At 41.1% G+C, this 23,323-nt stretch overlaps 1 protein-coding gene across 2 annotated transcripts in view; it reads left to right on the top strand.

Moving 5' to 3' along the window:
• DDR2 (discoidin domain receptor tyrosine kinase 2) overlaps positions 1 to 23,032 on the top strand; it is a 211,208-nt gene extending 188,176 nt beyond the window's left edge. For both annotated transcript variants that reach the window (XM_040359729.1, XM_040359730.1), the window contains 6 exons: positions 3,626 to 3,846; positions 8,254 to 8,381; positions 11,605 to 11,796; positions 12,051 to 12,285; positions 15,698 to 15,847; positions 22,705 to 23,032. In XM_040359729.1, the coding sequence (XP_040215663.1) occupies positions 3,626 to 3,846; positions 8,254 to 8,381; positions 11,605 to 11,796; positions 12,051 to 12,285; positions 15,698 to 15,847; positions 22,705 to 22,842 (1,064 nt within the window). In that variant the 3' untranslated portion in view covers positions 22,843 to 23,032. The remainder of the gene's footprint in view (positions 1 to 3,625; positions 3,847 to 8,253; positions 8,382 to 11,604; positions 11,797 to 12,050; positions 12,286 to 15,697; positions 15,848 to 22,704) is intronic.
• The last annotated feature ends 291 nt before the right edge of the window (positions 23,033 to 23,323 follow it).

The following is a 23,323-nucleotide window of genomic DNA, read 5'->3' on the forward strand; positions in this document are numbered from 1 at the left end:
TTACCCAAATGTTCCTTGCTATGAAATTATGGCTAGCTCCTGCCCACTTATTGAAATTGCAGAATCAGAGTTTACAATAGGAGTATCCACTGAAATGCTAAAGTGACAGAGAAAGTGAAAAATGGCATTAAGGAATCCCTTTATCAAATGACGGAGGGATGGTGTGGCTCTCGTTCTGGGTAGACGTCATATGATGGCGCACCTGAACAGCCGCTCCCGGACACCCCCAGGGGCACGCAGTGTGGCGATCACAGCCATGCCATGTTGCTATGAAATGGTGCAACCCCGATCTCTGTAAAGAGCCACCAACGCATTTTTTTTAACCATGTGATTGGCTGTGTCCAATCACAGCCAGTCACATGTAAATACAGGAAGTGACGGTAATCGGCTCTCATCTCCTCACACTGACAGAGAGTTTGGCGGGGGAGCTGATCAGTGGAATTGATCATCAGTGCCCTGATTACACTAAAGCGTCTCCAGTGCCAACAATTAATGTCCACTAGTGCCAGCAATCAGTGCCCACAAGTACCACCAATCAGTGCCCATTGGTGATGCCAATCAGTGCTGGCTTTCAGTGCCCATCAGTGACGCCTATCCGTGCCACTTATCAGTGCTGCCTATCAGTGCCCATCAGTGACGCCCATCAGTGTCGCCTATCCGCGCCACCTATCAGTGCCCATCAGTGCCATATATCAGTGCCGCCTATCAGTGCTCATTAGTGACACCGATCAAGTGCGGCATATTAGTGCCTCCTCATCAGTGCCTCCTAATCAGTGCCAATAAGTGCCGCCTCATCAGTGCCCATAAGTGCCACACCATCAGTGCAGTCTATCAGTGCCCATCAGTGCACATCAGTGAAGGACAAAAATTACTTATTTACAGAATTGGCGAGCCGCGTCATTGGATGTGATTTACAGCAGCATCAGCCAATGGCTGCACTGCTATCAATACATCCGCTCTAGCCAATAAACGTCCAGGCTGAGCGGAAAAGAGGATGTCGGGGCTGAGCTCTGGACTTTTGAGGGGTCAGGCAAGTATAACGGGGGGCTTGGGGGGGGGGGGGGGCCAGTATAGTCGGAAGTTTTTTCACCTTAATGCATAGAATGCATTAAGGTGAAAAAACTTTTACCTTTACAACCCCTTTAAAGGAATGATTTCTTATGAATGGATCAGTGTTTGATGGCACTAGAGGTGAGTCATTTGCACTTTTCTTTTACAGGTATGGCGTTGTTTAGGAACTTCAGTATTGCAATAGACTTGCTTTAATACCATTTACGTTTGAACACCTTCTTGTTTCAGCAAATAAGGTACCAGCAGTTTTCTATAGTCACCCACCTCTCAGTTCCCTGCAATTAGTAATAGGATATCAGTGGCACTTGACTTCAGTGACCCCTAAATGACCCAAAGAGCCAAATGAGTCAAAGATCACTGATTGCACTCAGTTCACTAGTCTTTCTCTTTGATGCTGGATGATGCTCTATCAGCTTTACTTATATTTTATTAAGCATATTGTTTCTTTGTGCATCTGTAGCAGGGGAAGATAATCATTTGAATTACTGAAAACAATAATGTGTGCATTATGGTGAGCTTGGGGCCTGAGGCTACCTCATTCACCTTATTTTGGCACTGATAGCAAAAAGACTGCATTCAGCTTAGACTTGTTGGACCAAGGGTGGACTCAGATTGATGACTGGTGTCTGATTGATACATACCTGAATTGTGAACAATTATTTTACCACCATATGGTGGGTCCCCTTGAGTTCAGGAAACACTATAGCAATAGCACCACTAGGCACTTGCCTACTATGCCCAAGGGACAATCTGGCCCTGTGCACATGAGATGAGTTATCTGCAGTATTTCAAGTTTTGAATTATTGTTGAAGCTTAATTTCTCTCCAAAGTTTTTGTCATTTTGGAAAGAGAGAGGAAGATTTCGAACCACAGTAAGATTTTTTTATTGCTGTGTCTTCCTCACTTTTTGCCAAAGTAACATGAAGTCATGGGGGACAGAACGTGATGAGAATTATTTCAATGAAATCAAAGAGTGCAAAAAAACCACCCTTTTTAGGTAATATGTGAAAGGGTTAAATGTCTGTTTTGCTTCTTTTTCTGTGACTGTCTTTCTGTTTAGGTGATACCCTTTGGCCTTGTGTCATTTAGTAAAAAATGAACGGGGAGTCTCCCCAGCACAGGTCAAGGACAGCAATAAATCCTTACAAAGATTCCAACCCTTTCCTATCTATCCAAACTTAAAAATTATTTTTAGACTGAAGTTGGTCTTTAACACGGCAACTCACAGCAATTCACTGGGGCAAGTGTTTCCTGTTAAAAAAAACTGCTGGGTTTTTAAGATATTAGAGAAGCATGGTAAGGTGCCGATAGTGGGTGTTGAACTCATCCACCTCTCTTTAAGGACAGCTAATTTGACATAGATATCTTTCTTTATATTTATTTTGGTCCATCAGTCTTCAATGTCCTAAAAGTGTGCCTTGCTGTCCTCAAAAGAGTGTGCTCTACACCTTTAGGTGTACGTACACTGCCAAATCTTGACATGAGGAATAAGCAATACTTTGTTTGGTCTGAGTCTATTGTTTTCATTTAATAGGTCTGTGCACTTACTCCATTTGATTGCATATACCGCATTGTTCTTGTTATATTTGGGTGTTTGAGTTTTTCTCTATACAAGCATTTCTTTTGCATCTCAAGAACAAACAAGTAGGAAAACTTTATATTGCTCAACACTGGTCTATAGGTTTTAGTGCAATTGAAAAACCGTATTGTATATTATAGTGTATATAGGATACAGTTTCAACATTACATTTAAGAGTTAGACAGTGAAAACTCAAATGAGTCTTCTAAGCTACAAATGATGAAAGTTGTCAATACATTATCTTCATAAATTACAAATTTGATAATCAATACCCCTCCTTGAGTAAACAAAATTCCTAATACTGTATGCTGAAATAAACATCTCAGGTAAAGAAACTATAGCAATGTTTTGCTCAGTTAACTGAATTAATGAAGTTCATTAGGAAGTAAGTACTTTAATCCAAGGCCATTTAATACAAGGCCACACTGCTGTTGCTGATGTCATGGAAGACTACAAAGAAGGGTTTTCCTACAAATGTCCCTTGACTACAACTGCTATAGCAGGTTATAGAGTCCATTGCAACTTGACATTTATTTATTATTCCACCCTAAACTAGAAGAATGAAACTTAAAATCACATTTCAGCATTCATTTCCTCCAGCTTTATAAATCAGTGCTATCCAATTCTGCAAAGAGTAAAAAAAAAACAGCATATTTGTCCTTGGATGACCATAGTTTTGATTGCCTTCCAGAATTTCTAGCATTGCCCCGTTATTGTAAATGTCTACACTCATGCCAGTTATGCATTATTATGATATGGAAAATTGATCATACATTTCAAACACTTTCTCTTTGAAATGCTGCAAATTGACCTGGAAGCAAGAAGAATAAATATACTATACATGAAGGGACATACTGTATTTTTATTCATGACGAATCATAGGCTTTACAAACAATTAAAGTTTACACTGCAAATCTAAAAGTTTGTATATGACTTTACCTAAAAAAATGTGTTTTCTTTTTGTCCACCAAACAGGAAGTTCTGCTGGCAAACTACCACTGCCCACTAATGCAGAAGGAGTCCCACATTACGCTGAGGCAGATATAGTTAATTTACAAGGGGTGACAGGTGGCAACACCTACTCAGTCCCAGCAATCACAATGGACCTCCTGTCTGGTAAAGAAGTAGCAGTGGAGGAATTTCCAAGGAAACATTTAACCTTCAAAGAGAAACTTGGCGAGGGTCAGTTTGGTGAGGTCAGTATGTCCATGTTTATAGGTAGACTTAAATAGTTTAAACTGCATATATCTCACTGCATGTTATGAGGAGCCCATGCTAATAATTATATTCAGTCAATCAGATTAAAAAAGCATTACAATTTTATACAGCTCACATACTAAAACAATTACAAATAAATACACAATAATATACCAGATAGATAGATAGATAGATAGATAGATAGATAGATAGATAGATAGATAGATAGATAGATTTATCTATCTATCTCTATATATATAGATATATATATATATATATATATATATATATATATATTTGTATATTAGAAAATAATGACACATCTTTTAAACTGCTTGGTTTAATTATTAGAATGTGTATTTCCTTTTTGTATGTGTTAAAACTGACCTTTCACTAAAATGTATGTCTAGCCATTCAGCCCCCTATGTAAAATTACCAGCTAAAAACCAAAAAATTATTCTCAAAGTAAAAGATGACACAGGTCCCGCTTCTGGCCTTATCAATATATCAATGGTGACATCATGCAGCCACTTGCAGCCTCTTGGAAAAACTGAGGGTCCCATAACTTACAAAAACACACTCCTAAATTCAGCCTGGCGATACTGAACCTTAATGTCTGTATAAGGTAGAGGTGGCTTAAAATCAATTATTTAGTAATAAATAATTCTAACAGAGATTAATCTTTCCTTGACTTGCTGTGGACAATTTTGAGGTTTTTGGGTGCTCTTACCACCTGCTATGCTGGATTCTGTTTCCGAATACTTATTTTCCATAGGGTGGATAAGATTTAGAAACTTAGCAAGGTCAGGACATTAATATCGTTTTGCAAATATAAAAGACCCTCCAGAGGTTTGTGATTGACTATCTGCTTTGACAAAACCATCCCTGTCTAAGTAAAGTGTATATAGCCAACATTTTTCTTTTTGGATTTGGATAGAGTAGGAAAAGGTAAAACCCCTATGAGGTTATTTTTGTTGTCTCTGTCTGCTAGGGGCAGTTCCCATTATTTCTGTCTTGACCCAACAGGAAGTGACAGGAATCCCAATCTTATGCCGCATACACATGATCGGAAATTCCGACAAGAAAAGTCTGATATGAGCTTTTGGTCGGAAATTCCGACCGTGTGTATGCTCCATCGGACTTTTGCTGTCGGAATTTCCGCCAACAAAAGATTGAGAGCAGGTTCTCTATTTTTCTGACGGGAAAAGTTCCTATCGGAAAATCCGCTCGTCTGTATGAAGTTCCGAAGCGCAAAAAAACTCATGCTCAGAATCAAGCCGAAGAGCTGAACTGCCTATTGAACTTCATTGATCTTGACTTGTTGTATGTCTTGTACATCACCGCGTTCTTGACGGTTGGATTTTCCGACAAGATTTGTGTGACCGTGTGTATGCAACAAAAGTTTGAGCCAACATACCGTCAGAAAAAATCCACAGTTTTCTAGTCAGAATTTCCAATCGTGTGTACGCAGCATTAGAGTTTGCATCAAAAGATATGTCCCCATTAGAAGATTTATCCATCACTTATTGGTCATATGACAACTCTGCAATGTAGGATTTGCCCTTACTTTTTGTCTCTGTGACAATCAATCAATCAATCAAACTCAGCAGGACAAAACAAGGGAGGAATATCCCAGGTGGAGAAACAACAAACAACTTGGAATAAGATCTAACCTTTCCCTGTTATTTATATATATATATATATATATATACACACACACACATATATATATATATATATATATATATATATATATATATATATATATATATATAAAAGAACCGTTTCACCCTTGCATACTTTTTAAATCTCAAACCTAGAAAATGGATACCCTCACAACTTTAGGGCCCTGTGTATAAGGCATCAGATTCAGCAACTTAATTGTAATTTAGGATTTGCCCTTTTTTCTGTCTCAATGTTCAGCAGGACAAAACAAGGAATAAATATCCCAGGCAGAGACACAGACCATACATTTTTTTTGCAATAAGATCTAACCCTTCGCTACTTTACCTAAGAGTAAATAGAGTAAATAGAAAAGTTTACATTTTTAAATTTCAAACCTAGAAAATGGATACATGCACAACTCTAATGCACATACACATACACATGATCGAAAATTCCAACAAGAAAAGTCTGATGTGAGCTTATGGTCCGAAATTCCGACCACGTGTATCCGTTGGACTTTTGCTGTCGGAATTTCCGCCAACAAAAGATTGAGAGCTGGTTCTCAAATTTTCAGACGGAAAAAATTCCTACGGAAATTCCGTTCATCTGTACCAGTTCCGACGCGCAAAATTCCGACGCACGCTCGGAAACAATTAGACGCATGCTCGAAAGCATTGAACTTAATTTTCTCGGCTCGTCATAGTGTACGTCACCGCGTTCTTGACGGTCGAAAGTTCAGAGAACTTTTGTGTGACCATGTGTGTGCAAGCCAAGCTCAAGCGGAATTCCGACGGAAAATCCGATCGTGTGTACGCGACATTAGACCCTGTGTACATGGTATCAAATTTAGAAACTTAACTGCAGCCACAAGACAGCATGCTCCTAAATGCATTCAGAGAAAAGTGAATTACTTTTGAAGTGTGTTTCCCTGTTTCATATTGCTTTTATGTTGACTTGTGTAGAGGTATAAAACTTAGTTTAAGGGTAATCTAGTTAGACCCCTTTCACACTAGGGCGGTTTGCAGGCGCTAAAAATAGTGCCTGCAAACCAACCTAAAACAGCGGCTGCTGTTTCTCCAGTGTGAAAGCCCGAGGGCTTTCACACTGGAGCGGTGCGCTAGCAGGACCGCTCCAACAGTCCTGCTAGCCGCATATTTGGAGTGGTGAAGGAGTGGTGTGTTTACCGCTCCTCCACTGCTCCTTCCCATTGAAAGCAATGGGAAACCACAGGTATACCACCGTCAATGCGCTTAAGCAGAGGCGCATTGCGGACGGTATTAACCCTTTTTTGGCCGCTAGCGGGGGTATAACCACACCGCTAGCGGCCAAATACCACCGCAATACCGACGGTAAATAGCGGCGCTTACCACCTCCCGCTCCAGTGTGAAAGGGGCCTGAGTCTATCAATGCCATACTGCACATACAAATACATAAAATACAATGCACGGTTTATGTGGGCGACTAAGTGGCAAATGAGGTTTAATATTGATAAATGTAAAGTTATGCACTAAGAGCTAAGAATATGCATGCATCATACATACTAGGGGGAGTACAACCGGGGGAATTAATGGTGGAGAAGAACCTGGGTGTTTTGGTAGATCCTAAGCTCAATAATGACATGCAATGCCACGCTTCAATTTCCAAAGTGAGCAAAATCCTTTCTTGTATTAAGAGAGGTATGGACTCCAGAGAGAGATATCATTTTGCCCCTGTACAAATCATTAGTAGGACCTCATCTGGAATATGCAGTTTTGTTTTGGGCACCAGTTCTCTAAAAAGGATATCGGGGAACTAGAGAAGGTACAAAGAAGAGCAACCAAACTGATAAAAGGCATTGAAGTGCTCTGCTATGAGGAAAGATCAGAGGAACTGAATTAATTTTCTCTTGAGAAGAGGAGATTAAGAGGGATATGATCAACATGTACAAATATATATGGGGTCCATATAGTGAGTGAACTTGGTGTTGAGTTATTCACTTTAAGGTCATCACAGAGGACAAAGGGCACTCTTTACATCTGGAGGAAAGGAGATTTAATCGCCAAATACAGAAAGGTTTCTTCACAGTAAGAGCTGTGAAAATGTGGAATAGACTCCCTCAAGACCTGGTTCAGGCCAGCTCAGTAGATTGCTTTAAAAAAGGTCTGGATTCTTTCCTAAATGTACATAATATAGCTGGATACTAAGATTTATAGGTAAGGTTGATCCAAGGAATATCTGATTGCCTCTCGGGGGATCAGGAGGGAGTATTTTTCCCTACTTAAGAAAATTTGATCATGGTTTACTGAGGTTTTTTCGCCTTCCTTTGGATCGACAGTGGGTATAGGATTGTGTATATGGGATTGTATATATTTCCCCCCCCCCCCCTTCTTTGGCTTGAACTTGTGTCTTTTTTTCAACCTGGCTAACTATGTAACTATATAAAACAATGCATGGCCCCTTTGTACAAGACAACAATGCATGGCATAAAACATTACATATCTAAAAATTCAAGCACTATATTCCAAATGTGGCCAAAATGGACCAAAAACATTTCATCAACCAAACACAAACCTACATGTACCCAAGTCCTAAAGCACTGTAATAAAAAAGGTCTTGTGTTCTACCACCCTCACACATGTATTTTTTCAGTATAATTTAGATATTAGATACTAGCTTTTTTCTTTGCAGAATAACCATCTCAATACACAAATGTTGTGTAGCTTGCATTCTATGTATTTTAACCTTGTGGTTACTATTCACAGGTTCATCTTTGTGAAGCTGAGGGTGTGGAAGACTTTCTTGATAAGGACTTGATTCTGGACCAAAGTGTTGGGCAACCCACTCTTGTGGCAGTGAAAATGCTCAGAGCAGATGCCAATAAGAATGCCAGGTTTGTACCGTATTTGAAATATTAAAAAAAATGTAAGTAGAAGACAATACAATGTTTATCTCTCAATATCTTTTCATGTATTGCATTGAATATTACCGTGCACCAAGACCTACAATATGAAATTAACAATCAGTGCAACAAATCTGAGATTCAGTCTTGCTCAGCTGCCACAATCCAGTTCCTATGCTTTAACTGATGTAACCTAATTTCATCAAATAGAACAATTGTGGGTAGACTGTAATCACAGTAGACCTCCTTTATTTAAATAATTAACTGATCTGAGAATGGGAACAAGAACCATGATTCTAAAACTTGTAGTATCTTACTCAGACATTCGGTTCCACAAACATATTTCTGTTATCTTTACCATTGTCATTGCATAACAATTGTACATAATTAAGAGCTGCGTTTACTATAATGGCACTTAGGGACCAGTGGCAAAACTTTTTTAAATAAAGGTCCAGTTCACTGTCCATCACACTGTTTGGGAGCTGAACTGTGATTAATAGGAGTAAAAAATAAAATCCTTGGCATTGAGCATATTGGGAGTAAAAAAAATGCCCCTGTATCATTGGTCAATAAAAGAAAAGAAAATTGTTGTGAGAGTTTAAAAATGGGCATTCATCAGTGGTCAGTGGGAAAAAAAAAGTCACTGCATCGTTAGAAGGTGGAAGTAAAGCATGCCCCTGCATCAGTAGGAGTAATAAATACCCCTGTGTTAGTAGTCACAATAGTACCCCTGTGTCAGTGGTAATGATAATCCTGTGTCAGGGGAAACGATGCAACATCATTGGTGTTCATTGGCACTAACCTTCATGTCTGGCTCTGTCCCATGCCACTCCTTTGGATGACATCACAGGTGGGACTATACAGCCACCATTGGGGAGGAGATCACTGGAGCTCTTACAAGAAGATACAAGAAACTGGTATGGTACAATGACCTTTCAATGTTGCCTTATCCCACAGTAAAGCAACTGGTGCAGTTTGGAAAAGTTGAACCAGCAGCACCAGCCTTTCAGTGGCAGGAAACTACAAACAAAAAGCAGGCTGTTTCATCCAACACACTTGGCTTGTTGACTTGTTTTAAAAGCATAATCATAATTCTGGGACTGAATTTTGAGCTAGGCTATAACAAAGCCTTCATTTATAGAAAGCAGTCCTGGCTACAATTTTATTTTCATCAGTTTTTCACATGTTCCTACTGACACTGCTTTAGTAATAAGCAAAAGTGGTACTGGTAGAAACAGACCATGGTTAAGCACGTTTTATTTGAGGAGAAAATAAAAGAAACCCTAATGTTTGCAGATTTCCTTAGCACATTAAAGTCTCCTTAGAATAGAAAGTATTCACATCTCTAATTCCATCATATTTTCCAAATATAAGATGATTATTCTCATTTCAGCACAGTGGACACAGCCATGCAAATCAACCAGATGCACAACAAGAACAGCTGGTGTGTACTGCAAATACAGCAAGATATTATAGCGCCATATATTCCAAACTACATACAGATTTTTCTTATGTTATGAGACATGTGAATCAATTCTGTTCTAAAAATGATTTACTGTGTTATGCACTGATGGGTTGGAGGGCTTTCTGGTTGCTTTAGTACCTTATCATCATAACTTGTACAGTCAAATATACTTTGAGCCATTGTTCACATTGAACACAGATTTGAAACTTCAACTGAAGCCGCACGATTTCAAAGCAGCATGTCTGTGTGCAAATTGAAAGACATCTGTGTGGCTTCATGCACAGATGTCTATTGAAGTCGCACCCGAAATCAGTAAAAGTAGTGCAGGACTACTTTTGCAAATCAGTGCGGTGTTGCACCGATTGGAACAGTGCCATTGCCGTCAATAGGCTGCAACTTGTCATGCAATTTGACCTGTCGGAGTTACCGCCAGAGTCCAAAGTTCTGTCAACAAAAGTCCTGCGGATGCAGCTACAAGCAAAGAACACCCTCAAAAGTGTGGCGATGTCAGGCAAGCCCTTGAGAGGTTCCTTAAACATAACCACCCGCTTCACTCTGTCAATTTTGGAGCTCCAAATGAAGTGATGAAGTCCTCACAGGTCTGGACGAGTGTGTCGATGGAACGATGATCGGCACAGAACACTGTTACGTCGTCCATGTAGAGTGAGCACTTGACCTCCTGTCTGTCCGGTCCTGGTGCGGTGATCCCTCAAATCTTTGGGTTCCATCTGATGCTTTGGGCGAAGAGCTCTATACAGCAAACAAAAAGCAAAGGTGAGAGAGAGGAGCCTTGTCTGACCCCAGAGAACCGGAAAGGGGTCAGTTTTCCAGCCATTCATCAACACCAAACTACAAATGTCATTATACATCACATTCACATATGAACAAAACATTTCTCCAAGACCAAACCTGCGCTGAACTCTGAACATAAACTCATGTCCTGGACCAGTGCAAGGCTCCCACAATCCTGAGGCCAGGAATGCCACAAGTTTGATCCGGGTGGATGATCTGTCCAATGACTTTAGCCTGTTTCCCAAAACCTTGGTGAGGATTTTGTAGTCCACGTTCAAGAGAGAGATCGGACGCCAATTTTTCAGATCTGATGTCATCCCCTCCCTCAACCATGGAGGCATTCTGTCCTCCACCACCATATCCTCATACAGCTCGAGCAGGTCTAGGCTCACAAGATCCCACAGCGCTACATAGAGCTCTACTGGGAGACCATCTTAGCCGGGGTCCTGCCCCGCCTAAAGGATTTAGCGGCAGAGTGCAGCTCCTCCAATCCCAAGGGAGCGTCGGTGGCCGACGAACCTGAAGGATCACAGACAGTCACACCAGCTTATGGCAGGTTCCCTCTAATAATTTGCCAACAAAATGAATGTCAGTTTGAGGTTGGAACCCAGAGGATATATATCTTTAACTCAGGGAGAGAGCAAGTTATACTATATTTTTAAAGTACGGTAAATTATTTTAGAATGACTAATGAGTAATGGAGTTTGGGTAAGTTTCTAAACATTGACTGGTTGGTAGTGGGCTCAACAACCCCCATACCCCTACTTCACTTGTTATAGGTCTTACTAATGCCAAACAACTGAGTAACTGTGCTTTGTTGAATTCTCAATAAATTCTTATGTAGAAAACAGCTGACTATAAATACACTTTTTGGTAAATTCAGCTCTCAAAAAGACTTACTATAATTCTAATATAGCTTTGCATTACGATCTGACTTGTTCTTTTTCACTTTAACAGAAATGATTTTCTCAAGGAGATAAAAATAATGTCTAGATTAAAGGATCCCAATATAATTCGATTACTGGCTGTGTGTATTACTGAGGACCCGCTATGCATGATTACAGAATACATGGAAAATGGAGATTTAAACCAGTTCCTTTCTCGTCAGCCAGCAGACAGAGAACAGTCAAATAGCAAGCTGAGCATCAAGTAAGAATGTTATTTTTTTTATATGACTCCAAAACTTTTTTCTAGCTCTGGGCGTGATCTGGTGACTGGTTAACTTTATTTTACTATACATTTTCTAAGAGCATTGATATGTAGTATTATCAATAAAGTCATGTCCTAGGTGACTAGGAACTCTTTCGGAATGTTTAAACTTTTTTATCCAGAGTGATGTTGCACCTCTTCTACTACGAAAGCAACAAAATCTTTGACTGATTTACAAAATACATGTTTTCCAGCTACTCAGACCTCAGATACATGGCTGCCCAGATTGCTTCTGGCATGAAATACCTTTCTTCCCTTAACTTTGTACATCGAGACCTTGCAACAAGGAATTGTCTTGTTGGTAGGAATTATACAATCAAAATTGCTGATTTTGGAATGAGTCGAAACTTGTACAGTGGTGATTATTATAGAATCCAGGGGAGGGCTGTACTCCCTATACGATGGATGTCTTGGGAAAGCATCTTAATGGTGAGTAAAAATAGAAGTTTCCTTTTCGTAATTCAGTGTGCAAGACACAATTGTCAGTATTTACTAATACAGTGTAATGCTCATCAATGATACTATGATATAATAATATAACATGAAGTATTCAAGGTATGCCCGGGCAAAGTAATAATGAGCATTTTTAAATCCAGAAGTTCATATTTCCTGACACAGTAAGGTTTTGAGTGCAAACCTTAATTCATGATCTAGGAAGTGTCCATAGATATTACATACATTTTTTTTTAGACCTTAAAGGAGTTGTAAAGGAAAAAAAAAAATTGGGCTAAACTTAAAGGCTCGGATTCACAGACATTGGCGCATATTTATGCCGTCGTAGCGTATCTTTTTTTTACGCTACGCCAACGCAGCGCAGAGAGGCAAGCACCGAATTCACAAAGCACTTGCTCCGACATCTGCGCTGGGTTTCTAAGGCGTAAGCCGGTGTAGGTGGAAGTGGGCGTGAGACATGCAAATGAGGCGTGACCCCAAGCAAATGATGGGCCGAGTGCCAGACAGATACATATAACGAACGGCGCATGCGCCGTCCCGTGGCCACATCCCAGTGCGCATGCTTAGAATCACGTCGAAACAACTGCCTAAGATAAGTTGAATCACTGCCTATGGCGTGAACGTAACCTACGCCCAGCCATATTCACGTCCAACGTAAACTATGTAAAATACGACAGCTTGTGTTCCCTGGTCCATACCTTTGCATGGGTTGTGCCTCATATATGGGGAATAACTCTATGCTGGACGTACGACTTACGCAAACCGTGTATATTATGCGCCGGGCACAAGTTCGTTCGTTAATCGACGTATTTCCCTCATTTGCATATTTGAATCGAAAATCAATGGGAGCGCCACATGCTTCCAGCGTAAATATGCGCCCACTATACGCCGGCGTAGGCAAGTTACGTCGGATGGAGGAAGCCTATTTTTAGGCGTATCTTGGTTTCTGGTTCGACGCATAGATACGACGGCGCACATTTGTACTTACGACGGCGTATCTGGAGATACGTCGGCGTAAGTGCTTTGTGAATCCGGGCCAATGTCTGCTAGGTACACAGGCAGAATAATGTATTCTTTCTCTTTAACATCAAATGAATACCTCATTGCTGTGCTTTACCTTCTGCTTAGCGGCGCTCGTTCATGTAAGCGACGTCGCCGTAGTAATAGAACTACATTTCCCAGCATGCATTGCGGTATTGCGCATGTGCAGTGCATTTTTTGGTTAAAAAAAGGCACGAGAACATACAAAGGTGATTTACATATACAGCCCACTATACCGTCCACTAGATTTGTATTCATTGTTTACAAAAACGCCCACCCAGCCATTCCAGCCTCCACAGCTTAGGAGTTCTTCACACAGAAAGGGGGCGGAGTCCAGACGGGGCAGTAAAGCTTAGTAAATGAAACTAAGTCAAAGGAGGCAGTGCTGCGGCCTCATAGACACTCCCACTAATACACACCTCCTTGCAGTCTCTCAAACGTAGAGAGCGTCTTGTCAGGGGAGAAATGCCTGATTGTCTGTTCTTTCAATGTATGAACAGCGATCAGTCATTTTCCCTAGTGAGGCCACCCCCCTACAGTTAGAACACACCCAGGGAACATACTTAACCCTTCCCCGCCCCCTAGTGGCATTTTTATAGTAATCAATGCATTTTTATAGCACTGATCGCTAAAAATGCCAATGGTCCCAAAAATGTGTCAAAAGTGTCCGAAGTGTCGCCATATAGTCGCAGTACCGAAAAAAAATCGCTGATCGCCGCCATTACTAGTAAAAAAAATATTAATAAAAATGCCATAAAACTACCCCCTATTTTGAAAACGCTATAACTTTTGCGAAAACCAATCAATAAACGCTTATTGCGATTTTTTTTACGAAAAATATGTAGAAGAATACGTATCGGCCTAAACTGAGGAAAAACATAGTTTTTTTTATATATTTTTGGGGGATATTTATTATGGTAAAAAGTAAAAAACATTCATTTTTTTCAAATTTGTCGCTCTTTTTTTGTTAATAGCGCAAAAACTAAAAACTGCAGAGGTGATTAAATACCACCAAAAAGAAAGCTCTATTTGTGGGAAAAAAAGGACGCCAATTTTGTTTGGGAGCCACATCGCACGTCCGCGCAATTGTCAGTTAAAGCGACGCAGTGCCGAATCGCAAAAAGTGCTCTGGTCTTTGACCAGCAATATGGTCCGGGGCTTAAGTGGTTAAGCACACTGGACGTTTTTGCTATCTCCTAGACACCTTTCCTCCTTGCAGTGGTGTTGGCAGGAAAAATTCTTGACGCTTCTAAATGCATGTAACGCGTTTAAGCACATCAAGTGCTTGGGCGTTAATTAATTTCATTGGCCAAAATAATCATTTATTCATAGTTTTTATGAACTCTTGCACTAAACACACCTAGCATTAACACACATTTAGATGTGGCAGGCATTTTTTTGTCATAACGCCACTGTTCCTGGATGTACTGACAGTGGGGTTTTTTCTGCCTCTAAAATCCTCTATGGACATATGCATGGACACGTTGATTTTTCTAATAGGGAAATACACTCTGCACTTGAAAGTGCACTTGTAAGTGCAGTCGCTGTAGATCTGAGGGGAAGCTCTGAAATTAGGGGAAGCTCTGCTGATGTTATCATCCAATCAAAAATGCTGTTTTTTATTTTCCTTGCATGTCCCGCTCAGATCTACAGCGACTGCACTTGTAGTGCAAAGTGGATTTGCCTTTAGTAAATAACCCCCATAGACTAATATGCAGGGGCATTTAGAAGCATAAGAAAAAACACCAGACACCCTTAAGAGCAGCATTAAAAATGTCCAGTGTGCATTGTAGATCTCCACTATATGTAATCTAAATCATGTAATAATCTAACAAGCATATTTTCATATAAATTATTATTATTTTTTTTAATGTTCCCTTCCTTTTGTTTTTTATCTACACAGCCCTAAAATACTCTGCAGTTATTTAAGATATTATACAGCTTAATTACAAAGAACTTTCTTTAGCAGTCCTTACAACGTAATCTTCTTTTTACAAATCTTTTAAGGCAAATGTAGGCACTATACAAATACATATTGCATACATTTGAACTGGGTAAGTATTAGCACCCAGAGAAATTACACACAAACAAACATGCAAACTTAGTGCAGATAAATCTGTAATCACAATAGAATCTTGGAGAATTGAAAAGGCAATAGTGTTAGGCAATGATCAATATTTGCTTACGGCTTCTTTTGTTAAACATTGAATAAAACGTATTATTAATATAATGTTTTTCAAAATAAAAAACCATTGTACCATATTTTAAAAAAATTGTATATGTGTATGATTTAAAAAAATTATAGGATCAAAAAATATTAATATGAATCTTTACACTTTAACCCTAGGGCAAATTTACAACAGCAAGCGACGTGTGGGCATTTGCAGTTACTTTATGGGAGATGCTGACTTTTTGTCGGGAGCAACCCTATAGTGAACAGTCTGATGAGCAAGTCATTGAGAACACAGGAGAATTTTTCAGAGACCAGGGAAAACAGGTAACAGAGAAGATATTTAAAAGAGAAGTGCGTGATTCAAAAATACCAAACATTCTTACTTACCTATGTAGATACAGCACTGATCTCTTGCCGCAGCTGTCCCCTGCCGGCTCTACACTGAGAACTGAGCGATCAAAGACCACTGATCGTTCAGTTCTTAGGTCCGCTCTGAGCACAGAGCAGTGACTGTCAGTTACCGCTCTGTGCTCTTCCCTCCTATCGCTCACTGGAGTGCAGGGCTGTGGAGAATGTGGGAGTGGCACACTGCGCACTGAGAGGCTGAGTCATCTGCCAGTCAAGCATCTTGGCAGATCCCAACATTATAGTCGGGATCCCTGCAGAGCCTGGACTACAGAGGAGCCAAACTGTCAGAGATCTGGGAATCTCTGCAGTTATGTCATGATGCTGGGGGCATGGCTATATGTTTTGAGAAAGTAACACCTTTTTCTCAAGCCTCAGGCCTCGTACACACGGCCGAGGAACTCGACGTGCCAAACACATCGAGTTCCTCGGCCAGTTCAGCCCTGAAGCCGCCGAGGAGCTCGGCGGGACGAGAGCTCCCATAGAACAACGAGGAAATAGAGACCATGTTCTCTATTTCCTCGCCGAGGTCCTCATCGGCTTCCTCGGCCGAAAGTGTACACACGGCCGGGTTTCTCGGCAGAATTCAGCCAGAAACTCGGTCGGAAGCTGAATTCTGCCGAGGAAACTGGTCGTGTGTACGGGGCCTCAGACTTTAGAAATGTTACTACAGAGGTTGCCACGCTGCCAGATCTCTGACCATTTGGCAGCATTACTTGTGCTGCCCATGTTCCACCGTCTCCGTGCATTCCATCTGGATTCATTCCTCTGCCTCCTATGACCACGAATGTTGACTCAACTTACATGATATGCTTGTTTAGTTCCTACTAAATGTGAGTGGACATTTATACCTTTTTAACCAATACATTTATTTCAATGCTGCACTTAGAGACTCTCTCTTGTTTTACTTTAACTTCATTCTTGCCTAGGTAAAAATGGAGGCGGGGGGGCGGGCTGGACTGTGATAAAAAAATAGGTAAACATGCACAAAAAAGGTGTTGGCTCTTTAGGATTAAAGATGGGAAGGATTGGAATTCATATAAAGTAGTATTTTGATGTGAAGGTCTGGTGAAGAGGGTACTGCCCTTGTAACGCGTAAGCCTCAATCCCAGCTGGTGGGCATCTTTGAAGTTTTACTATTGGATTTGACTAGATCTTATTAATGTGCCAGATTTTATGTTAGAACATAGATTACCTAATGGTGGCACTGTGCTTACCAGAGCAGCAGATTGTAGTTTTAGTATCCACCAGCAGATCCTGTTAATCAGATTCTTCTTGATGCCGCCTTCTGGGAGGGTATTTAGGTCCTTCCCTACTAGTGCCTCTCACTCCAATGTTTTGCTCTGCTGCCAGAAACTGTGTGACATTTATTCTGCTTCTGACCCTGGTCTTGCCCCTATACTGCATCCTGTACCCTACTGCCTCTTATCTGCCTCTTATCTGCTACTCTTCTTCCTGATCCCAGTCCTGGTTCCCCCTTCTCCAGTCTGCCAAGTTGATCTGTGTTCCCCATTTTGTGATTATATTGTATATGACCAGTTTGTTAGTTAGGCTTTAGGTTACTCAATTTTTTGTTATGCGGTATGGCTCACTTATATCTTTATGTTTGCTGTGTTTTCTGTTTGCTGGTACTTGGATGGGTTATGTTTCCCTGTAAATCGATCTCACTTAACCTGCCTGGCGGTATCCCCGAGCGTGACTCGGGGTGGGTTTTTTATGTTGCGATCGGTATCCCCGAGTCACGCTCGGGGTAAGCTATGCAGAGCCTGCAGCGTGCGCTGGCTTACCTTGTCCTGGATCCAGCGATGTCACCGCGCTGTGTGAGCGAGCGGGACCTCGCTCGATTCACACAGCGTCCTCCTGTGCCGCCGATCTCCGTTCCCTGCGACGTTACGACACACGGGAGCGGAGAACGGCGCCAAATTCAAAAAAGTAAACAAACACTATACATACAGTATACTGTAATCTTATAGATTACAGTACTGTATGTAAAAAAAAACACACACCCCTTGTCCCAAGTGGTCAGCCCAGTGCCCTACATGTACTTTTATATAATAAAAACCTTTCTTTCTCCCTGCAAACTGTAGATTGTCCATAGCAACCAAAAGTGTCCCTTTATGTCAAAAATGGTTTTAGATCAGCTAAAAAACAGCGATAATAAATTATAATCACTCGCAGAATTGTGCGATAGCGATTTGTGGGGAAATCCGTCATAAAAAAATAAAATAATGACAGCAACAATTCTGCAACTGAGAAAATTTCAGTGATTTTGATTTGATTACATTATTACATATTTTTTATTAGAATTATATTATTATTTGTTATAATTATTTATAATTATTTATTATATTATAATTTATAATTTTGTTTTTTTTTAAATGTCATACCCGGGATGCCTATTAAACTCTTGTTTGGTCAGATATAAGTGAGTTATTCCTAAGAATTACAGGCCTACAGTATAAAACACCAAATTTCCTGGAAAATAATTGTACCGCTTTTGGTACGTAATTCCAGACAGAATCATACCGCCAGGGAGGTTAAAGTGTTTGTTACCCCAACATTGCATATTCTTGATATGTACCTGCTGCACCATTTACTTATATGAAAAGGTATCCTGATCTCTTTGTATTGCTTCATTTGTGTGAAATCCCTGGTTTTCTGCCAGTCCCGCTGTTCATCTAAAAAAACTGACCACACTAAGCAGAAGAACACACTGTGGTCAGGCCTCTAGCTCTGCTGGGAACTCCAATGATCAGATTGTCCTGACACGCCCGCCCTCCCCTGCACAGCCTTTCACTGGGTTGATCAGTGCACTGTTACTTCCACCCCCCCTCCTGCAGCTCTAATGTAGCTGAGAACAGAGGGAATGTGATCACTCATAAAAAAACTAAGCAAAAGGTACAGGTATTTATAATGTTTTTTTATATCTATACACAAGTGTTTTGCCTTACTTACATTTATATTATAAACTCAATGGGTTGTTTTACAAGATGATGGTTTACAATCACTTTAAAGTATGCACAGTCTGACCTCAATCTTCTAAGGCCCCTTTCACACGGACGGCTGTTTTGCCGCAGATAAAAGCATGTTTATGTTTTTCTGGAATTCAGGACTCCTTGTACAGTGGTCAGCTGCATTTGTACAGTGCGATTAGCTGCGGTTGCGTTTAGCCGCGACACGATATTGAACAGGGATCCAACTTGAATCCCAGCCAATACCAAGCACTGTGTCTGGTATGAATCTTGAGGGGGAACTCCACGCCAAATTTCAAATAAAAAACAGGCATGGGTTCCCCCTCCAAGAGCATACCAGGCCCTTGGGTCTGCTATGGATTTTAAGGGGAACCCCGTACGCCAAAAAAACGGCGTGGGGGTCCCCCCAAAATCCATACCAGAAGCATATCAGAGCACGCGGGGCGCTCCCTGCCCCAAAGCACCTACCTCCCCATGTTGAGGGCATGCGGCCTGGCATGGTTAAGGAGGGGGGGCTCGCTCGCTCACCCACCCCCTTTCCTGACCGGCCAGGCTGCTCTTGGAGGGGGAATCCATGCCAGTTTTTTATTTGAAATTTGGCATGGAGTTCCCCCTCAAGATTCATACCAAATGCAGCTGACACAGTGCACTACGGTTACCTGCGGTTATGTGCCGATAGATGCGGGACATCGCAGCTGGACGCATTCAGTTCTATTTTTTCTATCCGCACAAAACCGAGGGTAACAAAACCGCAGGTAACCGTAGTGTGTGAAGGGTGTCATAGGAAAGCATTGTGTGCTTCTAGCTGCGGTAAAATCCGCAGCTAAAGGCACCATTCTATCCGTCCGTGTGAAAGGGGCCTAAGTGTAGCTACATAGATTGATGCCTGCTGCTGATTCCTGACATTATACATACTTTGGTGAGTTTTTTTTTTTATAGCTTTTATTTAATAAATCGTTTTTATAGTAATGCACTAGGCTGGTGCACCCTCTCTTTTAATAGCTACTGTGTACAAGGATCTTCCAAATCTGAAGATTTGCAGCAAGGTTTGAAATGTTAATTGTACCTAAGCAGTACCCTGAAAATTTCAAGCTCAGTCTGGAATTCTCCCCTAAAAAATAGCTCCTGTGCCTACAGCTTCCTAGCTGTATATCTGCAGTGAATATCTAGCTGACTGCTAGTATGAGGTTTGGTCATGTCACTACTAGGGAGGGGAAATCTGTTTGAGTCGAAAATGAGTTCGACTCGAACATTGGCTGTTCGCCTGTTCGCCGAACAGCGAACAATTTGGGGTGTTCGCAGCAAATTTGAAAAGCCGCAGAACACCCTTTAAAAATCTATGGGAGAAATCAAAAGTGCTAATTTTAAAGGTTAATATGCAAGTTATTGTCATAAAAAGTGTATGGGGACTTGGGTCCTGCTCCAGGGGACATGTATCAATGCAAAAAAAGTTTTAAAAATTGCCTTTTTCTAAAGGAAAAAAAGTAATTTAAAACTACTCGCGGCTATAAAACAGCATGGGTTCCCCCCTTAGTCCCTTGGATTCTAGGGGGGACCCCCACGCTTTTATTTTTTTTAATTTTGGTTCGGGGTTCCCCTTAATATTTATACCAGACCCAAAGGGCCTGGTAGTGGACTAAGGAGGGAACCCATGCTGTTTTTTTTCAATTACTTTTTTATCTGTATTGCCGGGAGCCGACAATTCATTATAGCTGCGAGTAGTTTTAAATTACTTCTTTTCTTTTAGAAATGTAATTTTGCGCAGGGGCTTTTCTAAGCACGGGTGTTATGTACTGGAACGTACCTTGTAGCCAGAGCCTAGTGTGCAGGAGGAGGCCTCTCTTACAGCCCCGGCTCTGGAGCTGCTGGAGTTGGGACAGCAAGCTCGGGAGCGCGGCGAGGTAGGAGTGCCTGGTGATGATAGCAGCCCGGCACCAGTGGTGGTCCTTCGGGACGGTGGTTGTAGGAGACAGCGTCTCTGGAGCTGGCACAGGCACTGGATAGCAGGAGCTGGTGAAGCAAAACCGGGTTAGCAGATAATCAGGTGGGTTAGGCAAGCGTAGTCAGATTCAGGCACAGGGTCTGGTAACGATGGGCAGGAGAGCGGAGTCAGAGCAAGCCAGGGGTCGGAGTGGAGAGGGTCGGATGGTCAGACGGAGCCGGGTCGGTTTGAGGTAACAGGTTACAACAGGTCACAAGTTTCACAGATACAATGCTGCAGATCAGACAGCAAAGTGTCACTGCAGCTGCTTGCTTTTTAAAGGCTGAGTGGCGCCAATCGCGCATTAACGTGCACGCGCGCGTTCCCGCCATCGTGCACGTGCGCGTGTAGTAGGCGCATGCGCGCGCATACGAGCGCGCACATTTGGCGCACAGATGCGCGCATTTGGCTCATATCCGTGTGCATGTTTGACGCGCCTGCGCACATGAATAGGCGATTGGTGCTGATTCTGACCATCAGTAAGTGTGCGCATGCGTGCACGCCGGAGCCTATTGGCAGGTCCCTGACAACGGGAAACATGCGCTACTTTACAGGCATATTGTAGACACCCCCCAGGTATGACATTTAAATGAATATTTCATTATTATTGTTTCACTTTAAGCATTATTTTTTGCCTGTTCGCATGTTCTGTTGTGAACCTAACCGGGGGGGGGGGTTCGGCTCATCTCTACTGTGCTGGTCAATTAAAGAGAGGGGTGTGGGAAAGAAGAAGGGGAGAAAGGGAAAGAAAAGGCAGAAAAAGGAGAAGAAGAAAAAAGGGGGAGAAGATTAGGAATACAAGGGGATAGCACTCACATGGGCCACATCTGTATATATAGTAAAGGGGGAACAATAACTACAAGTAGATATTGATGGTCAGACTTTGAGGCCAAGGAAGTATATTAAAAAATAAAGTTTAATATCATATTAAATTACAAACAAATATTCATGGTAATAAATACAATTACAAAAATGACCACTGTATACAAAATCCTTAGAAGTCGCCGACGCATGTTTCGCCGTGGGGCTTCTTCAGGACGATAACAAGGATTTCGTAGAGTAACGTATAACAGAGAACAAGTAGTTATCTGTAATGATACAGGGTAATGGGTTATTTACATTGCTAAAATTATATATATACAAAGGAAAAAATGAGCATTGTAACGTATATTTACATGACAAATGGTCTCTCGATGGATGCATCCATAAGGCACAAATAGCACACGGTATCACAAGATCGATAGGGAACTTGTCCACAATTTTAGAGAGGGATCTAATTAACAAAGAATCAAAAGTTTCTATTAGAGTTGATATAAACTATTGGTTGCTCGCAGAAATAGAAATGTGCTGGTCAATGTCTGCCTGGGTGGAGGTCCTGAAATGAGGATGAAAAGTCCCATTTCTTTATGTAAGAGCACCCTTTTCCTTTATATGGAATTTGTGGCTCTGACGGTCTTTTCTCAGAAGGCTTTTCACAAGATTTTGGAGCGTGTCTGTGGGGATTTGTGCCCCTTCAGTCAAGGGTCAGGTGCAAATGTTGGCTGAGAGGACCTGGCCTGTAATTACCTTTTTTTCCAAAAGTGTTTAGTCATTTTGAAGACAGGGTTCCTTGCAGGCTGTTAAAGTTCCTACACATCAAACCATGTCTTTAAGTGACATGCCTTTATGCATTTGAACTGAAACATTTAGTCTGGTATTTCTATTATTCCCCTGTTTGACTCCTTCCTCCAGATGTCTTCCTTCCCATGCATGTCTTATCAGTAATAAAATAATTGCAATATTAATACCAATTATAATAAATCTCTGATTCTGTATTTTGTTAGGTATATCTTCCTCAGCCAGCCATTTGCCCAGATCCAGTTTACAAACTCATGCTAAGCTGTTGGAGAAGAGAAACCAAAGATCGCCCAAGCTTCCAAGAAATCTATCAACTTTTGCAGCAGTCTGATGTAGAGGATTAATCACTGTGGACCAATATTAATCACCAAGTGATTTTTAATGCAATTTGTGTATAAAAGACATTTGAGGGAGTCATTACATTGGCTGACAATAATAATGGACTCTTGGGAATATCGTTCTATAATTCCTCTAAAAATAAACATGATTTGCTTATGTTTGTATAGTAACATGCTATATAAATAAGTAAACTGAGTCACCTGGTTCAAAGTTTGACCCAGAATAAGCCGCAAACCAAAACTTTCACCCCCCAATAATGTTTTGTAGACTCCGATGTCCATTTGTGTCTTGTCCAGAAGCCAAAAAAAGAAGTTATGTCATAATACATAATCCTCATTTAAAAGCACTTCAAGGGTGTATGTTTATCAGAGCCTCCACCACTAGCCACAGTGCTTTTTACTCTTCTTCATCATCATCATCCTCAGCTATATGTTGCAATGTTCTACTAACAGCTGTCCCTACATTTTATGCTTTACTAAATCCAAT

This window comes from Rana temporaria, chromosome 7 (assembly GCF_905171775.1).
Source record: "Rana temporaria chromosome 7, aRanTem1.1, whole genome shotgun sequence".
Lineage (NCBI taxonomy): Eukaryota > Metazoa > Chordata > Amphibia > Anura > Ranidae > Rana > Rana temporaria.